Genomic DNA, 17,812 nt, shown 5'->3' with positions numbered 1-17,812 from the left:
AAAAAGTTACACTTTTGAATCATTTGTCCATAGAACATTCTTCGTATTGGTCATCCAGGTTGTAACGATGTGCGCTGAAAGTTCAGGGAGTAAGTGTTTTTTCTTTCTTGGGTAGGATAGTTTATTGAACTTCCCAATTGTCATTAAAAATACAAAAAAATACCAAAAAGACAAGTATGAAATCTATATTTAAAAAAATATATATATATTGATCTTTAAATGTCAAAGCCATAAAGCAGAGCTAATAAATTATGAAAAGTTACCCATCAACACTGCACCACATGCCTGCACACGACTAAAAATTGATTTTATTTATTTATTTTATTTTACCTTTATTTAACCAGGTAGGCAAGTTGAGAACAAGTTCTCATTTACAATTGCGACCTGGCCAAGATAAAGCAAAGCAGTTCGACAGATACAACGACACAGAGTTACACACGGAGTAAAACAAACATACAGTCAATAATACAGTATAAACAAGTCTATATACAATGTGAGCAAATGAGGTGAGATAAGGGAGGTAAAGGCAAAAAAGGCCATGGTGGCAAGGTAAATACAATATAGCAAGTAAAACACTGGAATGGTAGTTTTGCAATGGAAGAATGTGCAAAGTAGAAATAAAAATAATGGGGTGCAAAGGAGCAAAATAAATAAATAAATTAAATACAGTTGGGAAAGAGGTAGTTGTTTGGGCTAAATTATAGGTGGGCTATGTACAGGTGCAGTAATCTGTGAGCTACTCTGACAGTTGGTGCTTAAAGCTAGTGAGGGAGATAAGTGTTTCCAGTTTCAGAGATTTTGGTAGTTCGTTCCAGTCATTGGCAGCAGAGAACTGGAAAGAGAGGCGACCAAAGAAATAATTGGTTTTGGGGGTGACTAGAGAGATATACCTGCTGGAGCGTGTGCTACAGGTGGGAGATGCTATGGTGACCAGCGAGCTGAGATAAGGGGGGACTTTACCTAGCAGGGTCTTGTAGATGACATGGAGCCAGTGGGTTTGGCGACGAGTATGAAGCGAGGGCCAGCCAACGAGAGCGTACAGGTCGCAATGGTGGGTAGTATATGGGGCTTTGGTGACAAAACGGATTGCACTGTGATAGACTGCATCCAATTTGTTGAGTAGGGTATTGGAGGCTATTTTGTAAATGACATCGCCAAAGTCGAGGATTGGTAGGATGGTCAGTTTTACAAGGGTATGTTTGGCAGCATGAGTGAAGGATGTTTTGTTGCGAAATAGGAGGCCAATTCTAGATTTAACTTTGGATTGGAGATGTTTGATATGGGTCTGGAAGGAGAGTTTACAGTCTAACCAGACACCTAAGTATTTGTAGTTGTCCACGTATTCTAAGTCAGAGCCGTCCAGAGTAGTGATGTTGGACAGGCGGGTAGGTGCAGGTAGCGATCGGTTGAAAAGCATGCATTTAGTTTTACTTGTATTTAAGAGCAATTGGAGGCCACGGAAGGAGAGTTGTATGGCATTGAAGCTTGCCTGGAGGGTTGTTAACACAGTGTCCAAAGAAGGGCCGGAAGTATACAGAATGGTGTCGTCTGCGTAGAGGTGGATCAGAGACTCACCAGCAGGAAGAGCGACCTCATTGATGTATACAGAGAAGAGAGTCGGTCCAAGAATTGAACCCTGTGGCACCCCCATAGAGACTGCCAGAGGTCCGGACAACAGGCCCTCCGATTTGACACACTGAACTCTATCAGAGAAGTAGTTGGTGAACCAGGCGAGGCAATCATTTGAGAAACCAAGGCTGTTGAGTCTGCCGATGAGGATGTGGTGATTGACAGAATCGAAAGCCTTGGCCAGATCAATGAATACGGCTGCACAGTAATGTTTCTTATCGATGGCGGTTAAGATATCGTTTAGGACCTTGAGCGTGGCTGAGGTGCACCCATGACCAGCTCTGAAATCAGATTGCATAGCAGAGAAGGTATGGTGAGATTCGAAATGGTCGGTAATCTGTTTGTTGACTTGGCTTTCGAAGACCTTAGAAAGGCATGGTAGGATAGATACAGGTCTGTAGCAGTTTGGGTCAAGAGTGTCCCCCCCTTTGAAGAGGGGGATGACCCCAGCTGCTTTCCAATCTTTGGGAATCTCAGACGACACGAAAGAGAGGTTGAACAGGCTAGTAATAGGGGTGGCAACAATTTCGGCAGATAATTTTAGAAAGAAAGGGTCCAGATTGTCTAGCCCGGCTGATTTGTAGGGGTCCAGATTTTGCAGCTCTTTCAGAACATCAGCCTAATGGATTTGGGAGAAGGAGAAATGGGGAAGGCTTGGGCGAGTTGCTGTTGGGGGTGCAGTGCTGTTGACAGGGGTAGGAGTAGCCAGGTGGAAAGCATGGCCAGCAGTAGAAAAATGCTTATTGAATGCAGTATGTACAATACAAAATATGATTTAAACATAATGCTTGATCACCATTAGGTATCTGGAATATCCACTAAGCATTGCTTTAAAGAAAATGCAATTTGTCTGAAAGAACCATTACTTCTAGTTGGATAAATACATTGTAAAGCTGCAAAGGGCACTTCTTCCCCAGTCAGAGAAGCGTTGGCGATTTGATGTTACTTCCCTCATTCAGTTTAATGGTGCTCACTGAGGACTTATTCAATATTCTTTGTAACATGTCTTGAGGTCTTGAGTTGACCGAGTGACATTTTGTATTATTAGATATCCACAAGGGAACATTAAAACGGAAGGTAGAGGCAACAAACAAAAGGCTGACTGATATTAAACACAAAATGAGAGGTATCAGTCACATTTGGAAAAGACAGTATGAAGTAGGCACACAGTATGAAGTGTGCTGAGGTACATGAACCACGTCTCAGTCACTCTTTGTGCGTACGACAGTCAATCAACATATTCTTCTAAATTGAGTACTATCAGGGTCTTACGGAGTTGTAGAGGGTCAGTAACAGCAAATCACTTCAGAGGCATGACAAGGTGCATTCTTTGTTGTATTAAAAAAAGGTCAAAGGTGAGTGTTGAGGGTTCACACAGAGAAAGATAAGAGGCCAAAAGGCTGTTTTAGCATGGGGAACCCCCTTTCAGGGCTTCCACTGTGCTTCTGCCATTTTAAAGTAGTCACCCGCGTGGGGATTCTTATGGGTTGTAGCCTCAATGGCGCTGCCAATGCTGTCACAGACGCTATAATGACACAGATATACAGATTCTTCTATCACCATGCCTTCACACAGGCTCCATGAAGAGCTCCTCCATTTCCGATCCTCCCTCCAGCTCTCGGAAGGCAGCGTGAGAGCCAATCACAAACATCGTCGCGCCCAGGACCATAAACACTGCAGCTCCTGCACCAGCCAACCAGAACACAGGGAAAGAGACTGCCCCAGCCAGACCCAATTGGTGAGGTCCGGTCACCTCTTTTCCAAAGACGACCAGTTTAGACTCCAGGGACTTGAGGTGGATGATGTAGAAGGCACCAACAAACACTGCCAAAGCAATCAGCGGCATGGGAGAGCTGATAATGCAGTAGAGGATGAGGCCGAGGAAGATGAAGGTGTAGTTGCTGTTGTAGGTGTCAAAGTTGTGCACCACCCTCTGGCACAGTTCACCAAAGTTGCGGGGTTTGGTGAACTTCCTGTGATCCACGAAGCCAGCCCAGAGACGGATGGACGCACGGAGACAATCAAACCACTCCTTGGCCACACCGGGCCAGAGGCCTTTAGGCAGCCACAGCCTTCCCTTGACACCTCCGGATCCAGCAGCGTCGGCTGGCTCAGCGCTGAAGAGATCCTCTGCCTTGGTGTCCATGTCTACAAGGCAGTTCTCACCCTTTGGGACACCAGATTTCAGTAGAGTAACGGATGCCGATGTAGGAAAGAAAGAAAGGAAAGATGTAGGAGTAGTTGAAAATGTTTACTGCACTGCTGTGCTCAGAAATACAAAAACACAAAAATGGACTTCCGCTGGGCTGTTGCTCAGCGGATGTGATCTGGCGGAGTGAGTGTTTTAATAAATAAACACAACATAATACAAAATAAGAAACGCGAACAACGCAACAGACACGACACTGGAACAGAAACAATAACGCCTGCGGAAGGAACCAAAGGGAGTGACCTACTGTATATAGGGCAGGTAATCAAGGAGGTGATGGAGTCCAGGTGAGTCTGATGACACGCAGGTGAGCGCCATAACAAGCAGCCTGGTGACCTAGAGGGCGGAGGGGGAGCACACATGACAGTAGCCCCTCCCCGACTTCCAGCCACAGAGGCGCAGGAAACCTGTCAATCCGGCTAAGACGCAGGAGCATGGTGACCTAGAGCGCCGGAGAGAGAGCATACGTGATGGTACCCCCGGCACGTTCGGCTCCAGCTGCAGGACACCAACCAAAGGAATGATTCTGGGGAACAGGAGTGGACCGGTCACCCCTGCTGATGCGCGGGAACCTGACAGACTGGCTGAGGCAGGTGAGCCTGGCGATCCAGCTGAGGCATGAGAGCCTGTAGCGGCTCCCGGATCTGACGTCATTTCCCCCGAGAGAAGGTGAGCCGTTATTCTGTAACGATGTGCGCTGAAAGTCGGGAAGCAAGTTCAGGGAGGGAGTGTTTTAATAACACATCATAATATGAACCAGGAACAACGCACAGATGTGACACAGAAACAATAACGCCTGGGGAAGGAACCAAAGGGAGTGACATATATAGGGAAGGTCATCAGGGAGGTGATGGAGTCCAGGTGAGTCTGATCAGGTGCGCATAACTATGGTGATAGGTGTGTGCCATAATGAGCATTCTGGTGACCTAGAGTCCTGAGAGGGATCACACGTGACACAAGTGTTTTTTGGCAAACTTGAGTCAAGCTTTTGAATAACATGGGCCATTATGCCTGGCGAAAACCAAACATTGCATTCCACAGTAAGAACCTCATACCCAACGGACAAGCATGGTGGTGGTAGTGTGATAGTTAGGGAATGCTTTGCTGCCTCAGGACCTGAACGACTTGCCTTAATAGAAGGAACCATGAATTCTGCTCTGTATCAGTGAATTCTACAGGAGAATGTCAGGCCCTCCGTCTGTAAACTGAAGCTGAAGTGTAGCTGGGTCATGCAGCAAGACAATGATCCAAAACACACAATCAAGTCTACATGAAAATAGCTAAAAAGTCTACACATTTGAAGTTTTGTAATGGCCTAGTCAAAGTCCAGATCTAATCCCAATTGAGATGTTGTGACAGGACTTGAAATAAGTAGTTCATGCTTGAAAACCCATAAATGTTACTTAGTTAAAGCAGTTTTGCATGCAAGAGTGGACAAATTCCTCCACGGCGATGTGAGAGACTGATCAACAACTACAGGAAGTGGTTGGTTGGAGTCAGTGCAGCTACAGTAAATTCCTCCACAGCGATGTGAGAGACTGATCAACAACTACAGGAAGTGGTTGGTTGGAGTCAGTGCAGCTACAGTAAATTCCTCCACAGCGACGTGAGAGACTGATCAACAACTACAGGAAGTGGTTGGTTGTAGTCAGTGCAGCTACAGTAAATTCCTCCACGGCGATGTGAGAGACTGATCAACAACTACAGGAAGTGGTTGGTTGGAGTCAGTGCAGCTACAGTAAATTCCTCCACAGCGATGTGAGAGACTGATCAACAACTACAGGAAGTGGTTGGTTGGAGTCAGTGCAGCTACAGTAAATTCCTCCACAGCGATGTGAGAGACTGATCAACAACTACAGGAAGTGGTGGTTGTAGTCAGTGCAGCTACAGTAAATTCCTCCACAGCGATGTGAGAGACTGATCAACAACTACAGGAAGTGGTTGGTTGCAGTCAGTGCAGCTACAGTAAATTCCTCCACAGCGATGTGAGAGACTGATCAACAACTACAGGAAGTGGTTGGTTGCAGTCAGTGCAGCTACAGTAAATTCCTCCACAGTGATGTGAGAGACTGATCAACAACTACAGGAAGTGGTTGGTTGTAGTCAGTGCAGCTACAGTAAATTCCCCCACAGCGATGTGAGAGACTGATCAACAACTACAGGAAGTGGTTGGTTATAGTCAGTGCAGCTACAGTAAATTCCTCCACGGCGATGTGAGAGACTGATCAACAACTACAGGAAGTGGTTGGTTGGAGTCAGTGCAGCTACAGTAAATTCCCCCACAGCGATGTGAGAGACTGATCAACAACTACAGGAAGTGGTTGGTTATAGTCAGTGCAGCTACAGTAAATTCCTCCACAGCGATGTGAGAGACTGATCAACAACTACAGGAAGTGGTTGGTTGCAGTCAGTGCAGCTACAGTAAATTCCTCCACGGCGATGTGAGAGACTGATCAACAACTACAGGAAGTGGTTGGTTGTAGTCAGTGCAGCTACAGTAAATTCCCCCACAGCGATGTGAGAGACTGATCAACAACTACAGGAAGTGGTTGGTTGTAGTCAGTGCAGCTACAGTAAATTCCCCCACAGCGATGTGAGAGACTGATCAACAACTACAGGAAGTGGTTGGTTGCAGTCAGTGCAGGTGGCACAACCAGTTATTGAGTGTAAGGGGGCATTTACTTTTTCACACAGGTGAATTGGGTGTTGCATAACTTCGTAAATTAAATAAGTATCAATTTTGTTTGTTTTTTGTAAACTCAGGTTCCCTTTATTTTTTAGGTTTTGATTGAAGATCTGATAACATTCAGAATCAAACTATGCGAAAATAGGGGTCAAATACATTTTCACGGCACAGTATGTACAGTACCAATCAAAAGTTTGGGCACATCTACCAATTCCGGGGTTTTTCTTTATTTTTACTAATTTCTACATTGTAGTGAAGACATCAAAACTATGAAATAATACACATGGAAGTAATCATGTAGTAACCAAAAAAAGTGTTAAACAAATATAAAATATATTTGAGATTCTTCAAAGTAGCCACCTTTTGCCTTGATGACAGCTTTGCACACACTCGGCATTCTCTCAACCAGCGTCATGAGGTAGTCACCTGGAATGCATTTCCATTAACAGGTGTGTCTTGTTAATTTGTGTTTGAGCCAATTAATGCGTTTGAGCCAATCAGTTGTGTTGTGACAACATAAGGGTGGCACACAGAAGATAGCCCTATTTGGTAAAAGACAAGACTATAATGTGGCAATAACAGCTCAAATAAGCAAAGAGAAACGTCAGTCCATCATTACTTTAAGACATGATGGTCAGTCAAAGTGGAACATTTCAAGAAGTTTCTGCAAGTGCAGTCGCAAAAACCATCAAGCGCTATGATGAAACTGGCTCTAATGAGGACCGCCACAGGAATGGAAGTCCCAGAGTTACCTTTGCTGCAGAGGATAAATTCATTATTCGTTACCATCATTCGTTACCAGCCTCAGAAATTGCAGCCCAAATAAATGCTTCACAGATTTCAAGTAACAGACACATCTCAACATCAACTGTTCAGAGGAGACTGCGTGAATCAGGCCTTCATGGTCGAATTAACAAGAGAATGGAGAATGGAATTAGTCACATTTGAGTCAAATGTATTGGATTGGATTTTCCACAAACGTAACACATTGTATTCAGGACAAAAGGTTAATTGCTTTGACGTTTTTTTTTCTCAGTATTACTTCAGTGCCTTGTTGCAAACACAAAGTTTCCTTTTTTTCACTCTTGTCAATTAGATTAGTATTTTAGAGTAACTACAATGTTGTCGATCCATCCACACTGTTTTAAAGTCATCATTGACCTCATGGTGAAATCCCTGAGCGGTTTCCTTCCTCTCCGGATGCCTGTATCTTTGTAGTGACCGAGTGTATTGATACACCATCCAAAGTGTAATTAATAACTTCACCATGCTCAGAGAGATATTCAGTGTCTGCTACCATTCACTGCTCGACTGAGGGACCTTACAGATAATTGTATGTGTGGGGTAAAGAGATGCAATAATAGTGTTTAACATAAAAAATTGTAACTTATTATGTGACTCGTTTAGCACATTTGTACTCCTGAACTTTTTTAGTCTTGCCATAACAAAGGGTTTGAAAACAAATTGACAGAAGACATTTCAGCTTATAATTTTTGAATGAATTTGTAACAAATTCCTAAAAACATAATTCCACTTTTACATTATTGGATTTTGTGTGTAGGCCAGTGATAAAATAAAATTAAAATAAAATCTAAATTTAATAAATTTTAAATTCAGACTGTAACACAACAAAATTTTGAAAAAACTCAAGTGGTGTGAATTCTTTCTGAGGGCTTTCTGTATATATAAGAAATGTACCCTTCTTTGTCCCCTAAGACAGGGTTTCCTAAACTTGGTCCAGGGGCCCTTCCTGGTTGCACGTTTTGATTTTTGCCCTGGCAATTTGTCTGTACCTGTTTAAGTGCTACTGTTTTTCTTCTGGGTGTACAGGAAAGTGCAGTAGGATGTTTGCCATAGGTTCATATTTTATTATAGTAAATTGACAGCATTTTCTGTGAGTGTTTCATGGATGGACTACTAGCATACATTCATTGCCTGTTGAGATACATTTTCAATTGCAATGTGGAACACAGCATCACAGGATATTCAAAACACCTGTTGACAAAGGAGGGGAGGAGGAGGAGATTGGGAGGAGATTCTGAGAAAAAACAAAACAGATTCTAGACAAACAAACACTAACACAAACAAACTAACAAAATAGCAGTGAACTTACCCAGAGTGTTTTAAATAAGCCTTTGTAATAACCCAAGCTGTGATGAAAACAGTTGGCGCTCCTGTGAATATCAGAGAACAAACAACAACAACAACAACAACGGCTCCTGTGAATATCAGAGAACAAACAACAACAACAACAACAACGGCTCCTGTGAATATCAGAGAACAAACAACAACAACAAAAATGGCTCCTGTGAATATCAGAGAACAAACAACAACAACAACAAAATTGTCAACAAACCATGTGAGTTCACTTAAAAATTAAAAAAAAAAGTTATTGCCATGAGTTTATGATAAAGGTATCTGTGTCATGAGGCATGCAGACAAAACATAACACTGTAGCTGTATGAGCCTCAGTCAGTGTTCCAGCCGGCTACCACCCGGTACTCAACCCTGCGGCTTAGAGACTGCTGCCCCATGTACAAAGTCATTGAACACTGGTCACTTTAATGATGTTTCCATACTGTTTCACCCACTTTGAGTGTGAAAAACCCAGCAGCGTTGCAGTTCTTGACACACTCAAACCGATGCGCCTGGCACCTACTACCAAACCCCGTTCAAAGGCACTTCAATCTTTTGTCTTGTCCATTCACCCTCTGAATAGCACACATACATAGTCCATGTCTCAGTTGTCTCGAGGCTTAAAAATCCTTCTTTAACCCGTCTCCTCCCCTTCATCTACACTGATTGAAGTGGATTTAACAAGTGACATCAATAAAGGGACCATATCTTTCACCTGGATTCACCTGGTCAGTCGATGTCATGGAAAGAGCAGGTGTTCTTAATGTTTTGTACATTCAGTGTATATATATTTATACTCTGGTCTCTGACATTGCTCGTTCTGTTATTTCTTAATTTTTCTGGATTATGTGTGTATAGTTTATTAATATTATTATTATTATTATCCTTACTGCTCTGATTGAGCTAGAAGCACAAGCATTTCACTACACTCGCATTAACATCTGCTAACCATGTGTATGTGACAAATAAAATTTGATTTGATTTGATTTAAAAGCATAAACCTTGATTTGATTTAAATATGAATTTGTTTGGTCCAGTCTGACACAATGTTCAAACACAACGCTATCAATTCAATACATCGCTTTTCAAACACAACGCTATCAACTCAATACATCACTTTTCAAACACAAGTATATCAACTCAATACATCACTTTTCAAACACAAGTATATCAACTCAATACATCACTTTTCAAACACAAGTATATCAACTCAATACATCGCTTTTCAAACACAACGCTATCAACTCAATACATCACTTTTCAAACACAAGTATATCAACTCAATACATCACTTTTCAAACACAAGTATATCAACTCAATACATCACTTTTCAAACACAACGCTTTAACGATGATATTCTAACACAAGTGCATGACATATCAATCAGTCAGGTAGAAGAAAAAAACAAGCAACCAGCGTGACATTCCACATGTACTTTTCAGATTACTACTCTGTAGGTAAATACTTCAAAACAAGGATCTCCAGTTGGCGACACTCATATTCTTCATTATCTCTGGAGTGGGGTTTTTTTTTTTTTAAATCCAGAAATGGACAGTATGCCTTTTTACTTAAAAAAATCTTCTTTAAATCCTGTAAATACATGGTCACACTGACATGTTGGTTATCAGGTGATCAGGTGTGGATGAGTAGGTATGAATACAACACAAGAAGTGTTTACTCTTTAGAAGTAATATTAATCTAATGTATAATCAAAAGCCTTATTTTTTAAAAATCTTTATTTAACCAGGCAAGTCAGTTAAGAACAAATTCTTATTTTCAATGACGGCCTAGAAACAGTGGGCAGAACACGACCTTGTCATCTCGGGGATTTGAACTTGCAACCTTCCGGTTACTAGTCCCAACGCTCTAACCACTAGGCTACCCTGCCGCTTATCCAAGTACAAGTAGAAAAAACATTGACATATTGTGTCTCCTTAAAATAAAAACAGCCTGAATATGATCATCAACATTCACAGCCACACATTGCATATAATCCTAATGGGATTAAAGACACAGTTGGAGATATGTTACAGTGACACCTACCCCAGCCAATCAGAATATACCACCAGAAGTACTTCCTCTCGGAGAAGAAGGAGACAGCCAATAGGGTGTGGACGTAGAGGCCTTCGACCAATAGCCAGAAGTAGCTGGTCATGATGCCGTACTGGAAGAAGACAACCCCTGCCTTACATCCCACCTACGGAGAGAGAGCACAGTATCAACATGGAAATTGCAGAATCGCATTAGTGGAAACGTTGGGGGTTATCAGGGCAGGCATGTGAATGGACAAAGCTATCGATAATGTGACAGCATTCATTCCTATGTGAAGACGCAATAGCGCATTGAAGTTAAATTAAGTCGGTTAGGATGGTGTTTTATGGAGAGATAACATGCGCAGTTTGAGCAACTACAGGAAGTAATGTTGCAGGCTAGCTCACTGCTGCCCCCCTCTCATTGACTATTTCAAGTTGAAGGCCGACCGGGGTACTGCAGGCTGCCTTATCATCTAAATTACACTTATTATTTCTATGTGTGATTTTAAAATAATCGGTTCCAGGACATGAATTAGAAGCAATTATTGGTACCATGATTGTCTTAAAAAAAAAACATATGCACAAAGACTGCCATTTTTTCATTCACTTTAATGGATGCAGGCTAACAATGTCTGCAGTACCACGGTCAGTCTTGAACTTCCGTGGCTTCAATGAGAGGGGCCAGTCATTCTTCCCTGGTTTGAGTCATGTTGGGGACAATTTTAGGATTTTAGCTAACCCTAACCCTTTTTCTAATCTTAACCGAATTATCTTGCGTAAATTCTCCTAAACCTGCTACGAAAAGTCACTTCTGCGAATCAAATCAAACTTTATTTGTCACATGCGCCCCGAATACAAGTGTAGACCGTACCGTGAAACGCTAACACTTATTGTATTCAGCGTGTGACAAATAAAGGTTGATTTGATTTGCAAAAAGGGACTTTTCGTAGCAGGTTTGGAGAATTTACCCAAGATAATTAAGGCACCTATCTACTCAAAGGCGGCAGATCTGCACGGGTTCTGAATAACATGATACTCCATGCAAGTTAGTCAGATGATTGAGAAGGAAAACCTTGATAGCACTTTTTATTTTACCAGGCAAGTTGACTGAGAACACATTCACAGCAACAACCTGGGGAATAGTTACAGGGGAAAGGAGGGGGGATGAATGGGCCAATTAGGTGACTGTTTGAGGGCCAGTTTGGGAATTTAGCCAGGACCACCCAGGTTAACAACCCTACCCTTATGATAAGTGTCATGGGATCTTTAGTGATCACAGACAGTCAGGACATCCATTTTAACATCCCTTCTGAAAGACAGCACCCTGCACAGGGCAATCACTGCCCTGGGGCATTGGGATATTTGTTTCAGACCAGAGGAAATGGTGCCTTCTATTAGCCCTCCAACACCACTTCCAGCAGCATCTGGTCTCCCATCCAGGAATCAACCAGGACCAGCCCTGCTTAGCTGCAGAAGCAAGCCGGGCAGTGAGATGTAGGGTGGTGTGCTGCTGGGTTACTTTCAGCATACACCAAATGTCACATTGTCTCAGTCTATTTATAAACATTCAATCCTTAGGTAATCAAACAATATACATTTCAAACTAACTGTCGTTCTATAAAACCAACACTGTAATGTTAGATTAGATAGTGGTTATGAGCTATCATAACGAGTTTACATGTCTCCTCTTTAAGCTGTTCCTGAGGGTCCCTCTTTATATACAACATGTCTCCCCTAACAGTTCTGTACAAGCTGTTTCTAATGGGCTGTCCACATGTCAGATTAGAGCAGTGTTTCTCAATCCTGGTCCCGGGGAGCCAAAGGGGTATACCTTTTTTTGTTATGGCCCTAGTATTCACATACTTGAATACTAATACTGGGGTGGCAGGTAGCCTAGTGGTTAGAGTGTAGAGGCGGCAGGGTAGCCTAGTGGTTAGAGTGTAGGGGTGGCAGGTAGCCTAGTGGTTAGAGCGTTAGCCTCGTAACCGAAAGGTTGCATGATCAAATACCTGAGCTGACAAGGTAGAAAATATGTTGTTCTGCCCCTGAACAAGGCAGTTAACCCACTGTTCCCCGGTAGGCCGTCATTGAAAAGTAGAATTTGTTCTTAACTGACTTGCCAAGTTTTAAAAAATCAACTCATCATCAAGCCTTTTGATTAGAATCAGGTGTGTGAGTTCTAAAACAATCACACAAAAAGTGTACCTCTTTGGGTCCCCAGGACCAGGATTGAGAAACACTGCATTAGATAGTGGTGCTTATGACTACGAAATATGGTGACTCTTTGTATAGTTTTTCAACGTATGTCTTTTCTCCTGTAAAAGTCTTCTACAACTGTCTCCTAAAGGTTTGTCTTCAAACATGTCTTCTGTGAGGGCACCAGCTGTGTTTACCAGCCCTGTTAATGTACAGTATATATCATGGAGCGAGCACTCCACAGGAGGAAACTCTGCTCAGAGTGTCATTAAATACACAGCCAGACGTTAAACAGCAAACCATCCGCCACACTTTAAGCTAATAAACATAGACCAAAGGTACTCACAGTACTCACAGTGCCTTCAGAAAGTATTCATACCCCTTGACTTTATTCCACATTATGTTGTGGAACGTCCTGTATAAAAAAAAAACGTGAATACAATTGTGTTTTATCACACCCTTCTACACACAATTTATTTATTTTTATTTAACTAGGCAAGTCAGTTAAGAACAAATTCTTATTTTCAATGATGGCCTGGGAACAGTGGGTTAACTGCCTGTTCAGGGACAGAACGACAGATTCTGCCCCTGTACCTTGTCAGCTTTGGGGTTTGAACTTGCAACCTTCCGGTTACTAGTCCAACGCTCTAACCACTAGGCTACCCTGCCGCCTCTACACTTTAACCACTAGGCTACCCTGCCCCATAATGACAAAGTTATTTTTTATTTTTTTTCAGGTTGGTTGAAAATGACATTCAGAAATATCTCATTTACGTAAGCAATTCACAACTCTGAAAATATTTTGGGAATATTTTGATCCTGTACAGGCTTCCTTCTTTTCACTCTGTCATTTAGGTTAGTATTGTGGAGTAACTACAATGTTGTGGACCCATCAGTTTTCTGCTATCACAGCCATACAACTCTGTAACTGTTGGCCTCATGGTGAAATCCCTGAGTGGTTTCCTTCCTCTCCAGGATCTGATTTAGGAAGGGCGCATGTATCTTTTCAGTGAGTGTGTGTATTGATACACCATCCGAAGTGTCATTAATAACTTTACCATATTCAAAAGGATATTCAATGTCTGTATTTTTTTTTTTTTTTTACCAATCTACCAATAAGGTGTCCTTTTTTGCGAGGCATTGGAAAACATCCCTGGTCTTTGTGGTTGAATCTGTGTTTGAAATTCACTGTTTGACTGAGGGACCTTACATATATGTCACGACTTCCGCCTAAGTCGGGTCCTCACCTCGTTCGGGCGGCGCCCGGCGCTCGGCATCGCCGGTCTCCAAGCCATCATCGATCCACTTTTCATTTTTCCATGTGTTTTGTCTTGTTTTTCCTCACACCTGGTTTCAATTCCCTCAATCATTTGTTGTGTATTTAACCCTCTGTTCCCCCCATGTCTTTGTGTGGGATTGTTTATTCTAAGTGCTTGTGCACGTGTTGTTTGGTGCGCAACTGGTTTTTGTACCCAATTATTCTTGTTATTTTTATGCCGTGGGTTTTGGTATTAAACTGCTCCGGCTATTACCAAGTTCTGCTCTCCTGCGTATGACTTCCCTGCCACCGATTACGCACCCCTTACAGAATCCCACAACAACTATATGGAGTCATCAGGAGCGCGTCCGGGAGCATGCGGCGATGCTTCACTATCTCGGCGCCGCCATGGACCGTGTTGTCCAAACTATGGACCGCTGGGAGAGACAGGGAGTTCTTCCAGCACCTCCACCAGCACAGCCAGGATTTCCACTCCTCGCCCCCCCCCCCCGTCCCAGTGGGATTCATCTCACCCTTCCCCGGGAGTGTGACGGGACAGCTGCACGCTGCCAGGGTTTCCTGTTACAGTTCGACCTCTACCTGGCAACCATCCACCCGGCTCCTTCAGGTCTTGAGAAGGTGTCCGCCCTCGTCTCGTGCGTCTCTGGGAAAGCCTTGGAGTGGGCCAACGCCGTGTGGGGAGAAGGAGATTGAGGGAGGCTGGAGGATTTCCACCGCCGCATCCGGGCAGTCTTCGACCATCCACCCGAGGGTAGAGAGGCGGGTGAAAGTCTCTTCCATCTGAGGCAGGGGACAAGGAGCCATGGATTTTCGGACCCTGGCCGCCGGCTTGGGATGGAACGATAGGGCCCTGAACGATAGGGCCCACTATCGCTGCAGTTTGCGCGAGGACGTCGGGAGTTGGCCTGCAGGGACACCACCCTCATTTTTGACCAGCTGGTGGACCTGTCCATTCGGCTGGATAACCTGCTGGCCACCCACGGACATCCAGATCGGGTTCTATCGTTCCCATTCCCCCAGCACCGCCGCTCCGATACCCGTGGAGCTGGGAGGTGCTGTGCGGAGGGAGACTGGAGGAGGTTCCGGCTCGTGCACCACCTGTGGCCGCAGAGGTCACACTGCCGGTCGGTGCCGGGTTGGTTCCTCTGGGGATCGAGGCAGCAGGCAGGGCACTCTGGCGTCACCCCAGGTGAGTCGGCACACTTCTCACCCAGAGGCCTCTGTTGCACACATGTTTTTGTATGTTTCTTCCTTGAGTTTTCCCCGCATTCCCAGCATAAGGCGTTCATCGATTCAGGCGAGGCTGGGAATTTTATAGACAGATCATTCGCCCTTAGTTTAGGGACCCCCATTGTTCCCGTGGCTGTGCCCTTCCCCGTTCATGCCTTAGACAGTCAACCATTGGGGTCAGGGTTGATTAGGGAGGCCACCTCTCCTCTGGGTATGGTGATGCAGGGGGGTCACAAGGAGATAATTAGTCTCTTCCTCATTGACTCACCTGCATTTCCCGTGGTGCTAGGCCGACCCTGGTTAGCTTGTCATGACCCCACTGTTTCTTGGCAATGGAGGGCTCTCACGGGGTGGTTGCGAGAGTGCTCTGGGAGGTGTTTAGGGCTTTCCGTTGGTGCTACTACGGTGGAAAGTCCAGACCAGGTCTCCACCGTGCGCATTCCCCCTGAATATGCCGATTTGGCTCTCGCCTTCTCCAAAAAGAAGGCGAAACAATTACCACCTCATCGACGGGGCGATTGTGAGATAAATCTCCTGGTAGACGCTGCACTTTCCAGGAGTCACGTGTATCCCCTCTCACAGGCGGAGACGGAGGCTATGGAAACATATGTCTCCGAATCCCTGCGTCAGGGTTACATTCGGTCCTCCACGTCACCCGCCTCCTCAAGTTTCTTTTTTGTGAAGAAGGAGGAGGGAGGAGGAGGAGGTCTGCGCCCGTGTATTGACAACCCAGGCCTAAATCAGATCACGGTCATGTACAGTTACCCGTTACCTCTTATCACCACAGCGATTGAGTCCATGCACGTGGCACGGTTCTTCACCAAATTAGATCTAAGGAGTGCTTACAACCTGGTGCGTATCCGGAAGGGAGACGAGTGGAAGATGGCGTTCAGTACAACATCAGGGCATTATGAGTACCTCATCATGCTGTACGGGTTGATGAATGCTCCATCAGTCTTCCAAGCCTTTGTAGACAAGATTTTCAGGGACCTGCACGGGCAGGGTGTAGTGGTGTATATTGATGACATTCTGATATACTCCGCTACACGCGCCGAGCATGTGTCCCTGGTGCACAGGGTGCTGGGTCGACTGTTGGAGTATGACCTGTTCGTCAAGGCTGAGAAATGCCTGTTCTTCCAGCAGTCCGTCTCCTTCCTAGGGTACCGCATTTCAACCTCGGGGGTGGAGATGGAGAGTGACCGCATTTCAGCCGTGCGTAATTGGCCGACTCCCACCACAGTAAAGGAAGTGCAGCGGTTCCTAGGGTTTGCCAATTAGGTTTATCTTGGGTTTTGGTCAGGTAGCGGCTCCCATTACCTCACTGCTGTAAGGGGGCCCGGTGCGTTAGCAGTGGTCGGCTGAGGCGGACAGGGCTTTTGGTCACCTGAGAGCTCTGTTTACCTCGGCCCACGAGCTGGCGCATTTGGATCCCTCTTTGGCGTTCATAGTGGAGGTGGACGCGTCCGAGGCTGGGATTGGAGCCGTGCTCGGGTACGCCACCGAAGCTCTGCCCCTGTGCCTTATTTTCGAAGAAGCTCAGCCCGGCGGAGCGAAATTATGACGTGGGGGACCGGGAGCTGTTGGCTGTCGTCAAGGCTCTGAAGGCATGGAGACATTGGCTTGAGGGGGCTAAACACCCTTTTCTCATCTGGACTGACCACCGCAATCTGGAGTACATCCGGCAGCGAGGAGACTGAACCCTCACCAGGCAAGGTGGCCATGTTTTTCATCAGCTTGGTTTTTTCCCTTTCCTACAAACCAGGTTCCCAAAACGTGAAAGCAGATACACTGTCCTGACTGTATGACACAGAGGAGCAGCCCATGGATCCCACTCCCATACTCCCGGCATCCTGCCTGGTGGCGCTGGTAGTGTGGGAGCTGGACGCGGACATTGAGCAGGCGTTACATGCAGAACCCGCTCCCCTCCTGTGTCCCACTGGGCGTCTGTACGTTCCGTCTGCTGTCTGTGACCGGTTGATCTATTGGGCCCACACGTCACCCTCTGGTCATCCTGGGATCGGTCGGAAGGTGCGCTGTTTGGTTGGGAAGTACTGGTGGCCTACCTTGGCCAAGGACGTAAGGGTTTATGTTTCCTCCTGCTCGGTGTGCACCCAGTGTAAGGCTCCTAGGCACCTGCCCAGAGGGAAGCTACACCCCTTACCAGTTCCACAGCGGCCTTGGTCGCATCTTTCGGTGGATTTTCTTACAGTCCTCCCCTCCTCACAGGGAAACACCACGATCCTGGTCGTTGTGGATCGGTTCTCTAAGTCCTGCCATCTCCCCCCTCTGCCCGGTCTCCCTACGGCCCTACAGATTGTGGAGGCCTTGTTTACGCACGTCTTCCGGCACGTCTTCCGGCACTACGGGGTGCCTGAGGATATAGTGTCTGATCGAGGGCCCCAGTTCACTTCGAG

General features: G+C 45.1%; 1 protein-coding gene and 1 pseudogene across 2 annotated transcripts in view; both read right to left on the bottom strand.

Moving 5' to 3' along the window:
- Positions 1–17,812, bottom strand: part of vipr1a (vasoactive intestinal peptide receptor 1a) — a 113,730-nt gene that overhangs the window by 17,586 nt on the left and 78,332 nt on the right. Inside the window, exons 7-8 of the mRNA XM_036986615.2 lie at positions 10,704–10,857; positions 8,638–8,698 (exon numbers count right to left, since the gene is read on the bottom strand). Of these exons, the coding sequence (XP_036842510.2) occupies positions 8,638–8,698; positions 10,704–10,857 (215 nt within the window). The remainder of the gene's footprint in view (positions 1–8,637; positions 8,699–10,703; positions 10,858–17,812) is intronic.
- On the bottom strand, positions 2,017–4,233 carry LOC110530830 (prenylated Rab acceptor protein 1 pseudogene; annotated as a pseudogene). Its single transcript, XR_016482703.1, has one exon. The product of XR_016482703.1 is annotated as a prenylated Rab acceptor protein 1 pseudogene (transcript).

Source organism: Oncorhynchus mykiss, chromosome 8, assembly GCF_057628025.1.
Source record: "Oncorhynchus mykiss isolate SJ-2025 chromosome 8, ASM5762802v1, whole genome shotgun sequence".
Taxonomy (NCBI): Eukaryota; Metazoa; Chordata; class Actinopteri; order Salmoniformes; family Salmonidae; genus Oncorhynchus; species Oncorhynchus mykiss.
Note: the sequence above shows the minus strand (reverse complement) of the source record. Positions and strands in the feature narration are given on the sequence as shown.